The sequence below is a fragment of the Hipposideros armiger genome, unplaced genomic scaffold, assembly GCF_001890085.2.
Source record: "Hipposideros armiger isolate ML-2016 unplaced genomic scaffold, ASM189008v1 scaffold_48, whole genome shotgun sequence".
NCBI classification, from domain to species: domain Eukaryota; kingdom Metazoa; phylum Chordata; class Mammalia; order Chiroptera; family Hipposideridae; genus Hipposideros; species Hipposideros armiger.
In genome coordinates this window covers 1,964,174-1,984,883 of record NW_017731398.1, presented here as the reverse complement: position 1 = coordinate 1,984,883, position 20,710 = coordinate 1,964,174, and the positions used below count along the sequence as shown (strand labels likewise).

General features: G+C 41.8%; 2 protein-coding genes across 4 annotated transcripts in view; both read left to right on the top strand.

Annotated features, from left to right (window-relative positions):
- Positions 1-4,483, top strand: part of BTBD1 (BTB domain containing 1) — a 31,364-nt gene extending 26,881 nt beyond the window's left edge. For both annotated transcript variants that reach the window (XM_019640041.1, XM_019640040.1), the window contains 2 exons: positions 1,959-2,105; positions 2,643-4,483. In XM_019640041.1, coding sequence (XP_019495586.1) covers positions 1,959-2,061 — 103 coding nt within the window. In that variant the 3' untranslated portion in view covers positions 2,062-2,105; positions 2,643-4,483. The remainder of the gene's footprint in view (positions 1-1,958; positions 2,106-2,642) is intronic.
- Positions 4,484-7,337: 2,854 nt separating this feature from the next.
- CUNH15orf40 (chromosome unknown C15orf40 homolog) lies at positions 7,338-19,297 on the top strand. Of its 2 annotated transcripts, XM_019640050.1 has the most exons (5): positions 7,338-7,557; positions 8,615-8,741; positions 10,741-10,868; positions 12,195-12,292; positions 16,105-19,297. In XM_019640050.1, the coding sequence occupies exons 1-4, from the start codon at positions 7,444-7,446 to the stop codon at positions 12,288-12,290; spliced, it is 465 nt and encodes a 154-aa protein (XP_019495595.1). In that variant the 5' UTR covers positions 7,338-7,443; the 3' UTR covers positions 12,291-12,292; positions 16,105-19,297. The 2 variants fall into 2 exon arrangements, with proteins under 2 accessions (XP_019495595.1, XP_019495594.1); XM_019640049.1 differs by lacking the exon at positions 16,105-19,297 and having other exon boundaries at positions 12,195-13,163.
- The last annotated feature ends 1,413 nt before the right edge of the window (positions 19,298-20,710 follow it).

The window sequence follows — 20,710 nt, the reverse complement described above, 5'->3', positions numbered from 1 at the left end:
CACCGGTGACTCACGGCAGCCCAGCTCCAGGTTGAGCTGTTGTTCAGCATCTTAGCTGTAGAGGGCAGTGTCACTGGCCCTCATATGTGGGATCCGAACCGGGGCCCTCTGGCATCCCAAGCGAGTTCTTAACCATCGCGCCACTCGGCCGGCCCCAAAAGTTACATTTTTAATATTTTTAACAAATAGGTTCCAATCCCACTGAAATTGTTTATTTTAAAGCAGGTTAGAAAAATTTGTTTCCGTGTTTTTTAAGTGCAGAAAAACCACAGCAAATCTCTGAGGGTTGTAAAAGATTTTCATAATCACTCCCGCATTTAATTTTATTTGCTTTATAAATATTGTTAAGGTCCTATCCAGTAGGATCCATGAACCCACTTCAGCAAGCTGGATAACGTGCAGGTCTGGGAAGTAGCAAGGGCCCCACTGTCAGCCTCTTTGTGGAACCCCACTCTTCCTTAACATGTATTACCAGTCACCAGACTCCTTGTGGACAAACTCAGGGAGGGCATCAGGGTTATAGGTATATTAAAATGATAAAATATAAATACTCTGAGAAAAAGGAATAAAAATGGGACTTTCTATTTTCTCCCCCATTGGCTAGTCTCATGCACCGTCTACATATACTATCAGATAGGCCTGCCTGGGTTTGAATCTGAGCTCTAGCACCTTCAAGGTGTGACTGGGCAAATTCTGTAGCCTCTCTAAGCCTCAGTTTCCTCGTCTACTAGGACAATAGTGGTACCTGCCTTCTATTCTGTGAGGGCCTATTGAGATGATGCATGTAAAGTGTTTAGAACATAGTCTGTTGCTGTCTTTGTTGCTGGAGTTTTAGAATTTGATTACAGTGGCCCTAGGAAGAAGACAAAGCAAGTTTTTTTCCCCAAATTGAAAGATAAAACAGGCTCAGGGAAGCGAAGTGGTTTGCCGTAGATAACACTGCCGCACCAAATCCTGCGTCTGACTACTTCATTCCAGGGCTCCGGCCTGTTGTTTTAAAAACTATTTTAATTCTTTATTGAACTGTGATCTACATACAGAAAAGTGCGCATATTTATAAATGGTACCTGTGGCTCACTTTTTATAAACTGAACACACTTGTTTAACAGGCAACCAGATCAAGGAACAGGACATTACAGCACCCAAAAACCCCCTTGTGATCTTTTTCAGGCACTGTCCCTGCAGAGGTGACCATTGTCCTGACTTTACAATATATGTTGGCCTCGCCTGGTTTACTTTCACTGTTTTTATCTGATGTGTTCAAAAGGCAGGTTTGGGACCCTTGCCTCTGCACATGCCACTCCATCGCACGGGAGACCTTTCTCTTGTAACCCAGTGAGCTCTGACTTGAGCTTTTGAAACTCTCATACCTTCTGACAAAATCACTGTTTCCTCTGTTCAGCCACCCCGTCTTATGCATAGCTCTCCTGTAGGTACTGTACCAAATTGTCACTGTTTGTGTGTCTTCTCTAAGGGTGCCCCTCAGAGCCTGGCACAGATTGTGGAACTAAACTGAAAAGACAGGATTTTCACATTTTGAATATCCACATACCTGAATACTACATTTAAGGTCATTTTAATTTCAGTAAATAACATTTAGACATAAGAAATGCTATGGGAATTTCCTAGCAGTGACACATAGGCTAGCAAGCAATAAAGGCTCATTTCCCTCAGGTATCTAAAATCCACACATTCTCAAACACCAGTTCCTAAGCCACATGTCTTTATGGAAGCTACTCCTGCAGCCAAGCCTGGTGTCTGACATCTTCCCCATCCTTAGTGCGATGAATGATAAATATCTAAAGCCATCTTTGGTAGTTAGAGATAGTAGAGAAAAATTACAACATAGAGATGCAGCAGTCATTCTCCTATTCCCAAGGGCTGGATTATATCCTTTTCTGCAAAACATTGTTTCAGCTGGTTTAACTTAAGTGTAACTTTTCTTTTGAAAATTACAGATCATTGAGTACGAAAAGAAGCAAACCCTGGGACAAAATGATACTGGATTTAGTTGTGATGGGACTGCTAACACATTCAGGGTCATGTTCAAAGAACCCATAGAGATCCTGCCCAACGTGTGTTACACAGCATGCGCAACACTCAAAGTAAGAGTTACCCAGAATGTTCCAGGTGGTTCCCCTTGCATGTTACAGAGAGCGTGTTTTCAGTACAAGCTGAGAGCCACTGGCAGTAAGACTTTCAGAAAGAGGGGAAAAAGGAGTCTGGGAGAGAAGTGCTTCTCAGCACAGCTCTGCTCTGAAAGAAAGCGTTCTTCATAAGAAGTAGCCCTTTGGTTTAGTTGGAGATCGAATGTCTGTCTTACAGAATACAAAATAAAATAATTATTTTTTAAAAAATATTTCATGTTCTCTAGTAGCTGAGCTCTCCATTTGGTATTGTTAATCATTAATTAGCTTTGTAGCAAAAAAACATTATTTTTCATTAAATGACTAGCACAAAATTTTATACAAGAGCTATAATGCAACATAATAGATCATTAATTGAATTAAAAGACCACCTTAACACATTGAGGACCGGTGATGCAGATTTGCGTCTATACATTTAAATGCCCCGTTCTCGATGTGTTGAATTGAGTGTTTATTTAAAGAAAAATTACTAATGGACCTTTTGTTCTCATGTAGGGGCCAGATTCCCACTATGGCACAAAAGGACTGAAGAAAGTAGTGCACGAAACGCCGACTGCGAGCAAGACAGCTTTTTTCTTTTTTAGTTCCCCTGGCAATAATAATGGCACTTCAATAGAAGATGGACAAATACCAGAAATAATATTTTATACATAATTTAGCATTATAAAACATCTTGGTGAAATTGTACCATATGGTCTAGTCTCAAAGGCATAAAAAACTGGCCACAAAAAAGAGTTTGAGTGTTATGAATATTTGTAATTTTAAGATAAGAAACATTTTAGTTTCTTAGAGGAGATAGGTAAATGTTGATTTAAATCTCTGCATGATTTAAAGGCAGATTTTCTGTTTTCTTACAACCGTAGGGGAAAGAGAACTGGGTTTAATTGTTTAAATAAAAAATAGCTATTTCATCTTTACCTTGTATAATTTCATAGATCAACTGACTCATGATCTTTCAACAGTTTTATAATTGAAAGATTTTTGTTTTCTATAGCTGGTTTGTTTTGTTTTTGTTTTAACTATTTTGAAGATTAGATGAGACAAGCATATAGGCTTAACTGTTTTGAAGGTTACTGGAGTTGAGATGGGTCAGTATTCCTATTAACACAGATAACTAATTTCAGACAATTAAGAAAACTTAAGAAAAATTTAGAAAAATAACAAGATGTTATAATTGGACTTCTAAAATATCTGGTAGTTAGCATTTGGAATATTGTTAGAAATAGGCATAATAGATGCCCAAGAAAATTTTCATTGCATTTACAGAACAGGATATTTTGTATAGTATAGTAATGTGTTACATACTACAGTTTTAAACGACAAATGGCATTTGTACAACTTCACAATAATATCATATAAACAAAGGATCTAAAGGTATATTCTAAGACTGGATTCTTTATTACTGAACTGCACCCGTCTTGTGTGGGGGATGTTGCCAAGAGTTCCCAAGATTAAGAGGATGGTGATGATGACGATGACTGGCTAAACAGACATAAGTTCAACATGGCAGTGATAATCTTACACAGCAAGAAATGAAATATTAACATTTCTAACAACTATTTTGAAACTTTATCTAACACAATCACTCCTGCTGAAGTAATACCGTACTTTCAGTCACCTACACAATTCTACCCAAGAAGTAAAATATATTTAATATTCCTGACTCAGAAATGTCACAGGTACTATTAGGAGAGGGATAGGAAGTATATCTGGCAAAATTTGACATTTATATTCTTTTTTATTATAAAGTAAAATTTTTATATCAGTAACATTCTTTTGAAAGTGATTATCTTATAAAAAAGTAATGTGTAATTAAGTTTAAGGTATATCAAATAGTTGTGGAAGATAAACCACAATTCTTCCAACTTAAAAATAATGTTTCCTAAATGTTGGTAATTAGGATATAAAATTTTTTCATTTAAAGTCATATTTCATTTCCTGTTTTCAAGAAGGTAATGAGATTTGTTGGTGGCAGAGGTCTCTTGAAATTGCTGAAGGGAAAAATTTTTTATCCCTGGCACCATGACCATGTGGATCTAAACCTCAGTTAACTGGAATATCCATGGTATGTCTGGTTCTGGTTAACTAAAGATTAACCAGCAAACACTCTGTAACCATTATGGAAAACACTTCTGCCTTAAAAAGGGTGGTATGCTAGAGATATGTTTATGGTTTTTGACATTTGAGGCATTCCAAATGCTTCCAGTATGTTGCACTGAACAATGATTGTAACTGAAGGTAGCCAATAGGAGTCATGAGAAATAACTGTTTACTTTTATGGGACATGCCTTGGAATTTTTAAAAAAATAAATATCTATTATCCTTTTATTTATTTATTTTTTTGTCATGTGTCTTTTTCTTCTAAAAGTTGAGTGTAACATGCCATTTTGGAACAAGGGTTCTGGTTCATTGAGGTGTAACTATATTTAATTTATAGAAGTAATGGAACAGGAAACAAGAATCCCTCGCTGCTGCTGTAAAGCAAGTCATAGGAACTACAGCAATAACAACTGCTATCATCTGTTTCTTGATCAGGTTTTTATGGTCTTGGGTTCTCCCCTGTTCTAATTGCAGGAGGTGGGAGGATGAAGACTACTTGTTGTTGACTAGTGTGCAGACCATCTCACTGTTGTTTAGTATCAATAATAGCTACTGGAGTGATTACTATGTACCAGGCACTGTACTGAGCACCTACATCCTCATTTGTTTTTTACAACATCACTGAGGTAAGTACTGTTAGAATACCCATTTCACATGCAAAGTTCTTGTTTAAAACGGTCAATAAGTGGTGGGAGGCAGAATTTAAACCCATGTCTATCTCCCAAGCTACACTTGGGAAAAGTTTGGGTTTTTTTGCTGTGTCTCAAAGTAACATGTCACCTTTCTCCAATTTTACAATAAGACCCCAGAAGATACCTGGCTAATCTGTATTTACTATAGAATATAAGTATTTTCTTTTTTTTTTTTAAGAGTGGTTATTCCAATATCTTCCCAACAAATTCAGATTATTTGCATTATCAAAGTGTTCTTTCTTTTAGGTCCACATATGTAGTACCTATAGTTTTAAAGAAAAAAATTTACCTGGGAATAGACAAGCTTGTAGGACATTAGAGAGAGCCATGTTTTCAAAGGCATTTTGTTAAACGCAGTATGTCTAAAATGTATTGTTCCACTTCCCTTTCTAGTCCCACGTCCTTCGAACCACTTTCTGCTTCCCTGTTCTAGTCTTTCAGATTCAAAACGGGGGAATTGTCCCTTGAATTAGACAGATGCATCCTTCGTAAGGGGGTGGTGCCCTAGTGATCCCACCCCCAGTCACCTCCAGCCCCAGAGCTACATGGTTTATCTACTGTCTTGCCTAGTTTATACACTTTAAAAATCCATTTTCTCCATTGACAAAGCTAAGACAAGATGGAGTTTTTACTTGGAGCTTTACTAAGACCTGAAAGAAGATAAAATAGGAACCAGTATAAACATTTATGGGTTTTCTGCGTTTGGATCATAGGCTCTGTTCTTACCCACACCATTGGGCAGTATTTCTTCCCATTCTGTCTCTCCCCTCCAGAGGCAGAGACTTTGGGCAGGAGCAACCAGTCAGTTGCACAGCTTGGGTGGCAAATGGAGCTGATGGCTTTCCCCTACCCCTACCCCTCCACCCCATCCCCCACCCCCACTTCTGATTCACTCGGGAAAGGCTGAATGGTTCTTTGCAAGGCACCTCTTTCTGCCTTCATCCATCCAGTCAATTGCCAGATACCATTAATAACACCATTGCCAAGGGCCCCCTTTATTTCCATCATAACTGTCAAAGCTCTCATTGAGGCTGTCATGACTTCACAAATTCTAAATAATGCTTTTGCAGCTTTTGTGCCTCATTTCTTAACTGATTTCAAAGAAAATAAGGCTTTGGTTTAACACCTGGTTCACTTCTACCAAAGCCTGCACACACAATGGCCTCAGTGTCCATGCGGAGTGGACAACCCATTCAAAGCTAGCTTTTCCGTTTCCTCCCTTACCTCCAGTAATGACCATTCTACTTCAGCCAGGGCTCACGTCCCCACTGCGCACCTTGTCGTCATGTGGGCTTGTACTACCTCTGAAATAGCACATTGAGATATCCAACTCTGACCACAACCTTCGATGCTCCCCTTCAGCCCTCGCCAGCATCCCAACTGCATCTGTTATTGATCCTTAAAACTGCCATTCCCTTCGGTGTTGTCGACCCTCTTCATTACCTACCCAATTAGACCACCTTAGATCTTCTTTTTCCTTCTCCACTTTTGATCGTTGACCACTCATCAGTATCCCTCAAGTCCCTCATACCCACCTGGATGAATCCAATTGTCTGCCTTATCTTCCTGGCTGCTGAGTCCCAGTGTTTAAAATGATACTGTCCAGATTGGCCTCCAAGTTCAACTAGACTAGTGGGGCAGCCAGGTGAGCGTTTAAGTAGTCAGCACTTTGCCATTCTCCTGAGCATTTAAATCCCCACTCTCCCCACATCTTCAATAGTCCCTCCTTTAGTTAAAAGAAACTCCAGCTCCTCCCACCAAACCTATAAACACACCTACATGTGCACCGAGGCTGTCACATTACTTGTGAAGGAAAGGGTGTCTGACAAAGGCCTCCATTTGTGCTCAGAACCCAACCACCTCGCTCTGTTGTTACCTCCCCTCTCCTGGCTTATTCTTATTAATGTTCAAATACGGTTATCTCCCATCCAGTTTTTTTAAAAAGCCTTAATGTTATGTGCCCCTCCAGACACCAGTTAACTCCGTCACAGTGAAGTCAAATTATTCCCTACACCAGCTATCACCCTCTGTACAATTGTGGAATCCCCAGCGCCTGGCAAGGTGGGTGCTCCATCAGTACATGGACTACCCAAGGGCTAAGACAGCACGAGGCTCTATCTACACCCGCTTGCTGGGCTCTCCATTCGCACCTGCTGGTTGGCTGCGGGAGCGAGAAGACACCTGGCGCTGTGCACTCCTTGTCCTTTCTTCCCATGAAGAAAAAAGACCAGAGGTAACACAACCTTACCACCGGCGGAGGTGTGTGGGGCATGACATAGCCGGAGCCCGGCTCCCCATCTCTCCGTCTCCTGGGCCACTGTCCAGGACGAGAGGGGCCCGCGCAGGCCCTGTTGGAGCGAGGCGTCTTGCTCCCGCCGGCCGGCAGGTGTCGCCCTCGGAGTCGGAGCAGAGGCGCGGGCTCTGGGTCGCTCCCGCATGCGGCGTGCGCAGGCGCAGAGGGCGCTTCCGGCGCTGGCGCCCATTCCACCGCCCTCCAGGAGAGCATGCTCCGGCTCGGCTGCGGGCTGAAGCCGCTCGGGTTGGGACTTGGTGCCCCGGCCTCCGCTCGGTTATCTGCAGGCGCTGAGATGCCGAAAAAAGCTGGTGCGACGAACAAAGTCAGTGACAAGTCTCGTGGCAGCAGGGGAGTGGGGGGGGGGCGCGGGAGGCGCGTTGAGGAGCGCGGGAGAGGAAGCGGGACGTGGGAGCATCGCCGGCAGCTGTGGTCAGTAGGTTCGGGGCTCCGGCTGCTCTCTCCCACCTCGCCCGGCCGCCCTCCACCCAGGTTGCGCCCTGGGCGGTGCCTGCTGACCTCTCTGGTCTCGTTCTCCGCACTCCTGGGTGGGCTCCTGTCCGGCAGCGCCTTCGGCCTGTGCCTCCCCCCGGAGGCTCTGTTCTGCGCTTTCCCTCACCGTGGCTAAACGCACCCCTTCTGTCAAGAACACGCCACTCCCACTTTGCAGGCCCCGCTCCAATCGGTCTCTGAGAGTCAGTTCCCTTACTGCCGCCTGCTGGCAGGTCCCCAGGCCCCCTCCTTCTCGTCTGGGGCCAGTGACGCCCTCTGCGTGTCTCGTAGGCCCTGTAGGCAGTAATATAATAGTAACTTCATTCTCCCTGGCTCCTGAGGGCCAGGATCACGTGTCCTTATCCACCTTTATAGTATATACCCTTTGCCTACAGGCTGCCCCGGCGCATAGTTCATGTTTGCTGAGTGGAATGCTCTGTTACAACATCTGCCACATAGTAGGCCTTTAAATATCGCCGTTTTTTCTCCCTGTCTCCCAAATACACACATATATACACGTCCAGCCTTAGTTGTTGACAAACATTTATTAGCTTGTGCTTCATGAGATACAAAGGTATCTCTGCCCCTGCAGGATGGGAATACACAGCAGATAGTGGGAACCAGCACTAAGGTGTGGAAGCCAGAGACAGGTCTTCCGAGGCGAGAGAAAAACGCCCTTTGGGGTCGATGGGAAAGACTTCATGGAAGAACTGATCTGAGCCGTGAAGGATGTTGGAAAGCCATTCCAGGTGGCCAGAATTCCCTCGACAGAGACGATCAGCCTAGTTTGTCTTGGTTAAGGGTGAAAGGGACTAGTGGAAGGATCAAATGTGTGGGGAAAATATTTTGTAATCTGTGAAGTTGTAGTGTGGCTGTTGTTGTCGTTTTAGGGTAAAAGCCAGAGCAAGGAGCCAGAGAGACCACTTCCTCCCTTAGGTCCTGTGGCAGTTGATCCTAAAGGTTGTGTCACCATAGCCATCCATGCCAAACCTGGCTCTAAGCAAAACGCTACAACAGGTATATCTGTACACTGGGGTGGGAGTCGTGTATGAATCAGGTGTTGCCCCCCTCCAGCTTCCCTTTGCCTTCATTAACTGAAATTTGTTGTATACAATCAAGTGTATTTTTCATATCTGCAGTTAGAAACTTTTCTGTTTTTAAATTCTAGATTCTAACGTAAAGGTGTAAAACCAGTGTTTACAAGTGAATATGCGATGTTTAAAGGGTATGAAATTAGACGTTGTATATTTTCCTTTAAAAAATATGGTATTTTAGAAAGGACACATCTAGAAGCATGTGTAGGTTAGATTATTAGTTTGTCCTATTCCAGAACTGGGGACATTGGCCAGAGAGAGAAAGAAGAGACGTTTTGGTGGAGTTGAATGACCGTTGGTCCAAGGAGGGAGAGGAAACCTGAGACTTGAGAGTACTGACCATCAACCCCCATGTGAACTTGTTTTAAATAAAAATGATACAGGACATTTCTGGGTCCAGTTCTTTTCACCTGTCAGATGGAGTAAGTTAGAGACTTTCAAGCTATTGCCTGGAGCCCAAAAGGGGCCTCAAGAATCTCGGTGGTGGGCAAGGGGGAGGCCAGCAGACACGGTTCCTGAGTAGTTGTGTTTACATTTGTTTAAATGTTGTGATTCCAGGGGAAACTGGTGGTGGATGGGGGAAATTTTGATGGGGGAGCAAAGTTTGAAACCCATTGTTCTGAATTATCTTGACCATCTTTTTCACCTCTAAAGCTCTGTATTCCAATTTTTTTAATTTTGGGGTGCTAGGCCTGGTTGTACAAGCGGCCATGTCAGCTTGGCTATTTCTTGGCCATACCCTCCTGGGCCAGCATTTTCTAAGTAATTGCTATGACAGTGTCTACTGTTGGAATACCACATTTCATCAAATCTAAGGTGCCATCAACTATAAGGTGCACAGGTATTTTATGTACCAGTAAGACAAAACTTGTATCCGTTAAACACTATTTCCATCCATTATTAGACACATCTGGATTTCAAGGAGATTAAAATGCACACCTTAGAATCAGTGACAGGATAGGAGGAGGGTTGTTTTACCTCATTCTTGTGGATTCTGGGGCCAGGTTATTTATCCAGGCAAGGTGTGAGTGTGTGGAAATGCTTACATAACCCCAGATGTAGGACCAGCTCAAGCTCACTTGCAAACTGCCTTGAGCGAATACTTCTCTCTCTCAGAAATAGCAATGGAGGACCATAAAGGCTGTGTTGCTGCGGGAGCCAGGACCACTATTCAGAAGGAATGTTCTTTGTCCCTGGATTTCAAAGTATGAGATCAAATTTATTTTGAATCACAGCATCACCTTCTGGCCATGTGACCTTGGACACATCTTGGTTTCTATTTCCTTATTTGTAAAATGGAGATAATATTAGTATTAGTATCATCTTCATAAAATTGGTATGAGGATTAAACAAGTTAATATTTGTAGAGTTCCTAAAACATGTCCGTGTGCCCTTAAAATTAGTGTGTGTAAGTGTTATGCAAATGTTTATTAAATATTACATTTTGAAAACACTAAATAGACGTTTCACATAAGAGATGAATCTAGCCCAGTGCTCCCATTTTCCTGGTGAGGAAACCTGAACAACCCTGTACAGTCCAGTGAGCTGCTCTGTTCTCACTTCCTCAGTGACATTGCTGGGGCTGCACTGCAGCTCCAGACTCCCTGCCTGGAGCACTTCATATCAGATCAAGCACAGTTTCCAGTTGCCTAAATCTAGGATACTGCCCAGGACTCTGTAGGCGCATCTTGGTCAGCAGGGTGGGATAAACATTCGTTTTCTTCTCTCGATTTCTTTTTTGTAATGGTGGAGGCATATTATGTTCCCTTAAGTGGGATTAGTTTTATCATTCATTCCTTCATCCAACAGTTATTAATTGAAAACCTGTGTGCCAGGCAATTGCAAACTCTTTTACAAAATATGCTCATTTCATGAAGAACAACTCCTTAAGAAGAATAAAGCCCACACTGTTCTCATTCCAGATTTGACGCCTGAAGCTGTAAGTGTAGCTATTGCAGCACCTCCGTCGGAAGGAGAGGCGAACGCTGAGCTCTGTCGGTATCTTTCCAAGGTCTTAGAACTCAGGAAGAGTGATGTGGTTTTGGATAAGGTATGTGTTTCTCTCCCTAAACATCTCTGGTTATTACACGTCAGTTAGGATTTTTTAAATACTGATTGTTTCCTTTTCCAAACAATTGAAAAACGAGTTGTTTTTAATCGTCATATTCATTCAACCACTAAAATCTGTGAATTCTTTTTATTTAGTCACCTTCTTTCCTCCTGCCTTGATCCTTATTCAGACTGACCACGCCCTATACTTAGATTCCTTAGCCACCATTTCCAGCATTTTCTGCTTTCCCAATTCATTGCTGTACCTTCTCTGTCAGATTAATTTTGCTTCTCTCTTCGTTTGAGTCATCACCGTACTCAACAATCTAAAACGGTGTGCGTTGTTGGGCATCCCCATTTGTGAGTCCATCAAGTATTTCTGGTCCCCCATGTTCTCCTTGCTCCCCGGGAGAAGCGCATATGAGGTCATTCATACCACTAAGGTTTGCACTAGGGGTGGGCATCCAGACCACCTGGGAATGATTTCCAAAACGCAGGTTCCTGGGCATCACCCTGGACTTATTGAAATGGAACCTGCAGGGGTGAGACCCAGCCCTTAAAGCTCTGCTTGTTTTCCAGTGCTGCACTTGAGCTTCCATCCAGGTGCCAGCTGGCATTTAGTCATTGATTAATAGGCTGCATGTAAAAATCCATTCAGTCAGGCCACATCCCTTAATATGCCCTACCTGCAGCAGGTTGTTTCTGGTTTTCTATCAGTGTGCATGCTCGGACGTTTGCCCGAAAGGCATACACCACTCTTCTACCTGTCTAGATAAATCCCTGCTCAAATTTTACCTTCAAAGGATTTTAGTGGTTGTGGAATCACAACACTTGGATATGTGGATGCTTATTTTTTGGAATTTTCAGAAATGCATAACAGCGTAGAGAAAAACAGCAATTTGTTCTGTATTTTGGCATTCCTTTTATACAAAGTTTACATAAAATTGCAACATTTTTTGGTAATTAAAAATTTTTTATTTCCAATTTATACAAAAGAATTACTGGAAACCAGAATATCGTATATCTGGATTCTGTATTCATTTAAAATTGAATACTAAAAGCTTTTATTATTACGGAAATTGATGTTTGCAGGTAAGAACCCTGGAGAGTCCTAAGCATTTGTAATAAGGTGGAATCTAAGAGGTACTCTTTGTATAAACCAGGATGACCCAGAGAAAGTGGTAGCTAAGCTGTGAGGGAAACTCCAGCCCACCCATAATAACCTCACAAAGACATGGCCGTGATGCATATGACTGAAGTCTGTTTCGAGTAGTGTCAGAAAGTTTACTGTGTGATCCTCATGCTGTTTTTTTTCCTTTTAATCTAGGGTGGTAAATCTCGTGAAAAAGTGGTGAAACTTTTGGCCTCCACCACTCCAGAAGAGATCTTGGAGAAATTAGAAAAGCAAGTTGAACAAAAATAAAAGTAAGAAATGAAAAAATACATCCTTGATAAACTTTCATTGCTAATGATGAAGAGGCTGTTAAATAGGAAAATATATTTAAGTGCACAGAAGAACATGTAAAAGTACATATATTTAAATAAGAACGGGTCTCAAAAAAGAAGTAGAAATTTTAAAGGTACTGTAGATTGAATATAGGTTCTAAAATTCCAGACCCCAAATGGCTTGGAACATGTGACTCTGATTTCATTACATTGCAAAATAACAGCTGGGAAGGATATTCAAGATGACCCGATTCAGCCCCTTTTCATTTTGTGGTGGGTCTTCTGATATCCAGAATCTTATTCAGGGTCACACTGGATCCTAGCAGGATGACAACTAGAACCCAAACCCCTTGACTCCTAGTTGAATGAAATTTAACCTGATTGTAAAATAAGATGATAGTATTTCCACAACACTTCTGGAATTCTAGGGATTGCCTTCTAATTCAGTTTACACGTGACAAAGGAAAACCTGTCACACTACTTTGTAGTCTTACTTTATATTTTAAAATGCTCTTCTATTTATATGCAAAAATGTTTTCTGCACTTTTTTAAAACTTGAGCATTTTATGAAAAAGTAACAATAATCAAGAGTTGTACAGGCATACCTCATTTTATTGCGCTTTGCAGCTTTTTTTTTTTTACAAATTGAAGGTTGGTGACCACCCTGTGTGGAGCAAGTCTATAAGTCCATTTTTCCAACAGTATTTGCTCACTGTGTGTCTCTCTGTGTCAGTTTTTCAAACTTTTTTATGATATTTGTTATGGTGATCTTTGACCAGTGATTTTTTACGTTACTATTATAATTGTTTGGGGTGCCACGAACCATGCCCATATGAAACGGTGAACTTAATTGATAAGTGTTTTGTGTGTTCTGACTGCTCCACTGTCCAGCCATTCCCCATCTCTCTCCCTTTCTGTGGGCCTCCCTATTCTCTGAGACACAATAATAGTGCAAGTAGACCAATTAATAACCTAACAATGGCCTCTAGGTGTTCAAGTGAAAGGAAGAGTCGCACATCTCTCACTTTAAATCAAAAGTTAGAAATGATTAAGCTTAGTGAAGAAGGCATGTCAAAAGCTGAGATTGGCCGAAAGCTAGGCCTCTTGCGACAAACTGTTAGCCAAGTTGTGAATGCAAAGGAGAAGTTCTTGAAGGAAATTGAAAGTGCTACTCCAGTGAACACAAGAATGATAAGAAAACAAAACAGCCTTATTGCTGATATGGAGAAAGTTTTAGTGGTCTGGATAGAAGATCAGATCAGCCACAACATTCCCTTAAGTCAAAGCCTCATCCAGAGCAAGGCCCTGACTCTCTTCAATTCTATGAAGGCTGAGCGAGGGGAGGAGGCTGCAGAAGAAAAGTTTGAAGCTAGCAGAGGTTGGTTCGTGAGGTTTAGAGAAAGATGTCGTCTCTATAACATAAAAGGACAAGGTGAAACAGCAAGTGCTGATGTAAAAGCTGCAGCAAGCTATCCAGATCTAGCTAAGATAATCAGTGAAGGTGGCTACACTAAACAACAGATTTTCAGTGTAGATGAAACAGCCTTATATTGGAAGACGATGCCATCCAGGACTTTCATAGCTAGAGAGGAGAAGTCAATGCCTGGTTTCAAAGCTTCAAAGGACAGACTGACTCTCTTGTTAGGGGCTAATGCAGCTGATGACTTTAAGTTGAAGCCAATGCTCATTTACCATTCTGAAAATCCCAGGGCCCTTAGGAATTATGCCAAATCTACTCTGCCTGTGCTCTATAGATGGAACAGCAAAGCCTGGATGACAGCACATCTGTTTACGACATGGTTTACTGAATATTTTAAGCCCACTGTTGAGACCTACTGCTCAGAAAAAAAGATTCCTTTCAAAATATTACTGCTCATTGACAACGCACCTGGTCACCCACGCGCTCTGAAGGAGATGTACAACGAGATTAATATTGTTTTCCTGCCTACAAACACAACGTCCATTCTGCAGCCCATGGCTCAGGGAGTCATTTCGACTTTCAAGTCTTATTATTTAAGAAATACATTTCGTAAGGCTGTAGCTGCTGTCGACAGTGATTCATCTGATGGGTCTGGGCAAAGTAAATTGAGAACCTTCTGGAAAGGATTCACCATTCTAGATGCTATTAAGAACATTCGTGATTCATGGGAAGAGGTCAAAATAGCAACATTAACAGGAGCTTGGAAGAAGTTGATTCCAACCCTCACGGGTGACTTTGAGGGTTCCAAGACTTCAGTGGAGGAAGTCACTGCAGATGTGGTGGAAATAGCAAGAAAGCTAGAATTAGAAGTGGAACCTGAAGATGTGACTGAATTGCTGCAATCGCATGATAAATCTTTAACAGACGAGGAGTTGCTTCTTATGGATGAGCAAAGAAAGTGGTTTCTTGAGATGGAATCTACTCTTGGTGAAGATGATGTGAAGATCGTTGAAATGACAACCAAGGATTTAGAATATTACATAAACTTAGTTGATGAAGCAGCGGCAGGGTTTGAGAAGATTGACTCCAATTTTGAGAGAAGTTCTACTGTGGGTAAAATGCTATCAAACAGTATTGCATGCTACAGAGAAATCATTCATGAAAGAAAGAGTCAGTCGATGTGGCAAACTTCATTGTTATCTTATTTTAAGAAATTGCCACAGCCACCCCAGCCTTCAGCAACTACCACCCTGCTCAGTCAGCAGCTGTTAACATCGAGGCAAGACCCACCACCAGCAAAAAGAGTACGACTTCCTGAAGGTTCAGATGATGGTTAGCATTTTTTAGCAATAACGTGCTTTTTAATTAAGGCATGTACATTGTTTTTTTAGACATAATGCTGTTGCACACTTAATAGATGACAGGATAGTGTAAATATAACTTTTATATTCATTGGGAAACTGAAAAATTCGTGTGACTTGCTTTATTGCGGTGGTCTGGACTGAACCCACAGCATCTTCAAGGCATGCCTGTAATTCAGTGTTAATTATCATTTTTGAGAAGTCACTGAATTGTTTTCCTCCTTCAATTGTAACTGCAGTCATCAAATCTGCTAGTTCTTATGATTCTCCAAAGAGCCTTAGAAGAAGGCAGACCTGGAAGCTATTTTTCAATATTTGTAAAAGCCTGTCAGAAACCATATCTATATTAAAGCTTCACAAGCTAATAATAAACACCTTGTTTATTCAGTGCAAATTATAATTTGGTGAAGTAAATAATAAGTTGATTACTTTTGCTGATCAGAAGAGCTGGTTTGCAGTTGTGTGCTTTGTCTGAGTACATGAGAACAACATGTTGATAGACAAGATCTTTAAAAATACAAAATCCACAAGAAGGACCAGTAATAAAAATTACTGATGGTGAAAGAGCTGGGATCCACTTGTTTAGCAGAGCTCTTACTCTGTTGATAGGAACCAAGGGCAAGGAAAGCTAGGTGGCTTGTCCAAGATAACAGGAGACATTAATGGGAGTGTGGGTTACGTTCAGCTGCCTTCTCTCTAAACCGTGACGCCGTACTACCTCCAAATGTGCTCCTGTTTACACGGTCTTGGCTTAAGAACTTTCTCTACTGTTTTCAACACTGTTCCACTGTGAGCTCTAAAGGCTTTTTTTACATGGATTTTACATGGATTGCTGTTCGTTAGGATACTTTCCTTCACAAGTAACAGAAACGCAACTCCATCGGGCTTAAACAATAAAAGGATTTGTTAGCTCACAGACCTGGAAAGTCCTGAGGCAGGGTTTTCTTGGGGGTTAGTTAGTTTGAGTCAGCAGTTCAGCGACATCATTAAGACTCTCTTTTCTTCCCCAGCTCTCTTCAGCAGGCCAGCTTCATCCTCAGGCCCACTTCCTTCATGGAGGCAAAAAAGCAGTAGATCCACATATCACCCCCTCCAGTAGGAAGACAGTCTTCTCAGAAGAGCTGTGAAAATTCTTTTCCAGCTTCTGCCGTGTCTCAGCCCAAATTTGGTGATGCAGTTTCTGAACCAGCCGCTGTCAGGGAATGCCATGCTATAACACAAGTTACCTAAACCAGTGACTATAGAGAAAAGAAGAGACTTGCCCTAATTGTTTTAGACGATAATTGAAGCCCATCCCAGAGCTGGAGGTGGGGTCAGCCTACTCAGAAGCGAAGGAGTGAATAGAGAGGGACCTGAATAAAAGTTGGGAAGTTATGGAGAAAGAAATGGATACTGGATGGAATCAACAAATACCCATGACAATAGTTTACTTCATTTTAAATGGCCGTATTTTCACAGGAACTTCTTTGCCTAAGCAGTTTTTTTGAGAAATATATGGTATCTTGTCATAAAGAATCTACATCCAGTGACACTTTGTCCTCAAAGTGGAGGTTGTGGAGGTAGGAGCTAGCTCAGGAGCTGTGTTTGAGGACCAGATTTTCCTTGCTTCCTCAGCAAACAGCTGTTAGCAGTGTAATGCTTCCCATCCCACACAGGGCGATTCCCCAGTAGTGACAATCACAGTTAAGGCTCGGGCACCTTGACCTGCTATGGAAGTTTATTTAATGCAGATTTCGTCAGCTTGGGCCCAAGAATATTGAGGCAGGCCCAGTGACCTAAGGCCGAGGACACAAAATCTTCAACTCCTAGATATTTATTTGTCTAGTAATCTGATTCTAGCCCTGCCCACCCCCATTAATTTTAAGTGAATACCAGCAGAAGTATATGAAGTGATGTGATTACACTGCATTTCTTGTCCTGTGCTGTCCTGAGGGTCTAGCCTTTGGGGCAGCCCATAAATGAGGTTTGGAAGATATTGACCCAACTCTGGCGAATAGTATCTGATTTTCTAGTACTTCAGCGTCACATATCACCCCGACTTGAAGATGTGATCAGTGATTTATGAAGAATCTGTTAATAACTCGGGTTGAACACTGCTAGGTGCCTTGCCCCCACCATACGTTGACAGGACCTGAGAGAGAAAAACCAGGCTCATCCGACCCCCGGAGGCAGCAGCGGGGAACCGGGAGTCCTGACTCCAGTGGGCCATTCCCCATCCTTTGCTGGCTGGGGGCTAGAGAGAGAACCGGAGGATGTGGGTGGCACTTTTGCAGTGTTTAAAGTTCAGACAGCTATACTCTCACAAACTTTGGGAGGCAGTTCTTTTCTGGGCTGTGGGCTACCAGCATCCCTCCTCTTACAAATTCTAGGGATTTGGATAAGTACTTCCCTAATCGTAATGCAGAATATAAATTTTGGAACACACCATGGCACCCCCATGTCATATTTTTTTTAATGCATATGACTTGAGACTAAAATTTAAGCTAGATTTTCAGTTTACATCTGAGAGGCGGCACCATAATGCAGAAGCAGAGAGACATGTAATTTGAAGATGGAACTGTACTGCGCTGTTAGGACACCCCTTCGGCAGTGCCGGAGACCAGTGATCTTCCTTGTCTCGTCTTCTCAGAGACATTCCTGAGGCTCAGTGTCCTCATATCCTGAGTTTCGCTCAGGCCAGAGTGTGGTAGGAACCCAGGTCGGCGGACTGTCAGCATGGTCCCTAGTGCCTCCCTGAACTCTGCAGCTTTCAGAAATCCCCTCAGTCAGCATTTGTGAAAATAGAATTGGGCTGGACAGTTGACCAGAAGTAATTTCTAAACAAGATGCCAAATTATTAATTTGAGTAAAGAGCACACCTGCCAACTGGACTGTATAATGGGGTCCTCTAGTGAGTATATTCTGTCCCTTTGGGAAATCTCTTCAAGAAGCCAGTCATCGTTTGAAGGCTGCTTGTAGAGCTTGGGATCAGAGCTAGGGAAATTAGGCCAGGATCACAGAGCTATGAGCATCTGGAGTTCCCGTTACCTCCTATCAGTCCCTCTCCTGGTACAGTACTGGACACTGATGATTTATGGCACAGGTGTGCCCTTCTTTTCGGCTCCAGTATGTCTGTGCAGGAAAACCACCTACCTCTGCCCACATAGGCTTTCTTGAGATAATCCTATAATTCCATTGATAAGATTTTCTGCATTTTACAATCCTAGCTGCACCGTCCAGTCCCCTTGCTATTAGATTTTGGGCAGGGGAGAATCCCCAAACTTCACAGCACAAGTTATAGGCTCTGTGGTCATTTCTACATGAAACTCATCTCCTCACCCATGATGTGATTTTATGATCAGAGTAGCTTTCAAGTTGTTTCAGAGCCTTAGGTTTCCCCAGAGATACCTTGGGGATTGGAGCACTGGAGAATAAGGGAGTGAGTCAAGTCAACAGAACTCCAAGCCTTTAGTTGTCATCTTCTAGAGCTGTGCTGCTAGCCTCATGGGGCTATTGAGTACTTGAAATGTGGCTAATCAAATTTAAAAATAAACAAGCATCATAGAAATAAAGGCCACACAACAGAGAAGACACTGAAAGCATGGCATGGGATTTAGAGGGTGGGACAGGAAGGTGAGCAGAGAAAGGAAAATGAGATACAGAAGTCCAACAAAGGAAAATCAACACATACGTAACCGGAGTCCTGAAATGGAACAGAAAAAAAGATTTAAAAGTATCATGAAGAAACTACTGAAGAAAATAACAGATAAATTTACAGAATGGTGCAGTGTCCCAGGTGAAACACTGAAAGATCAACAGTGAGACAACCATGTAAGGTACTCTGATTTAAAAAATGAAAGACTGTGGCCATCTAGACAAAAAGTTGAAGTCACAGGGAGAGGGGAGACACATGTATGCATATTCATATATTGTGGACGGGACTGGATGCTACAGTGTTTCAGAAAATGTGGCAGCATTTATTAAAATTAAAAACACAGATCTTTTTTAACGCAACACTTCAACTTTTGAGACTACCCTCTGCAAAACACAACATAAAAGCACCGAAGGATATATGGACAATAGCAACACAGCATTGTTAGTAGGGGCAAAAAAGGGGATATAAGCTAAGTGTCTACCCCTAGGAGAATAATCATATTGTCAGTGGTAAATCTGTATTATAGAATATATGTCATTAAAATTAAATCATTAGTTTTTAATCTATAACTACTGGCCTGGAGTGATGTCTGTTATATTCTGTTGCATAAATAAAGAATAAAGAATAATATACATGTGTGTATATGTATTTTTATATGTAATGTAACCGTAAACGTTAGTAAAAAGGGAGAAATGTATATGTGTATGAAATTTATATATATTTGTATGGGTATATTTATATATATTTGTATATGCATACAGAACAGACCATAATCACTGGTTGGCTGCAGATTATTCATATTTGTATTGTTTTCACATTTTTAATATCTATTTTATGTATACACAAAACGCATATTGTGAAGGAAATTTTAAAATGAGAAAAACACACAAAAACAAAAAGCCCTTTCCTTTAGCAATTGGAGCAGCTTTATTTATCTAATTCAGACAAAGAGGCTGGATCCCTTAGGGAGTTAAAGGTCCTGGCAGTGGAAAAAACCATGACATCATCATCACACCATCCCCTGAAGCGGTCTCAGGAGAAGTCACTGAAGCCCAGAGAAAATCTAAGTGGTAATTAATACGTGGGGCTCTCTGTGCCCCTTGGAGACAGGAACAAAAACACCAACTGAATTAGCCCATCAGCCCCTGGAGACATTGCGAAACATTTATGAGTCGTACTTGCACCCAAACCAGCCCACAGACACCCCAAGCTACGTCTGGAAGCACATGGCTGACCTTGACTGGGCACCTAGTAGGAGCCCAGCTTCTTGCCAGGGACTTTGTGTAAATGCTTTCACTTAATCCTGCAAGGGGGCAGTCAAGTGACATATTTTTGATGGAGGACTTGTTAACCTGCTCCTCCCATCCTGTAAATCTTAAAATCTGAGGGGTAGTATCTACAGTTCATGTGCACTTTTTCAATCTGAGAGCATTGGTAACTAGCTCCTCAGATAAAAAATGTTTCTCTGGTGCCCAGAGGCCTCAGCAGCTGTAGCAGCTGAAGTTACTACCTCTTCACTGCTGGCCTTTCCTGATACAGTGCAGCCCCACTGATGGAGACCAAGCAGCCAGTGTGGCTGATGGCCACTCTCCTAAAATGTCCACAGATGAAGGGATCTCTGCTCCCACCCTTATTTTCCCCCAGAGCTGGTCCCAGTAGAGATCAAACCAGACTTCTGGGAAGTCTGCTCTTTAGGCTACCTTGGAGTCCAATGGTATAATCTGTGACTTGCATCGTTGTTGATTTGGCTCCATAATAATTTAATATAGTAGAAGCCAGGAGAAATATTTTTGATATTATGGAATTTCATATCTGTGTATCTGAATCCTGATGTATTAATCTAAAAATTAACATCATTAACTTTCCACCAGTTTCAAGAGTGTCTACTCCTGTTGGTCTTGATTCATTCTAAATTAAAAACTAGAGAATTTTAAAAGCATACCCTTAAAAATTTATAGAGGCAAGATTCTCTTGAGTGACCT

Coding starts and splice junctions, on each gene's coding strand:
- CUNH15orf40 (XM_019640050.1), top strand. CDS start 7,444: ATGCTCCGGCTCGGCTGCGGGCTGAAGCCGCTCGGGTTGGGACTTGGT. Junction 7,558..8,614: donor AAGCTGGTGCGACGAACAAA/GTCAGTGACAAG, acceptor TTGTCGTTTTAG/GGTAAAAGCCAGAGCAAGGA. Junction 8,742..10,740: donor TAAGCAAAACGCTACAACAG/GTATATCTGTAC, acceptor TTCTCATTCCAG/ATTTGACGCCTGAAGCTGTA.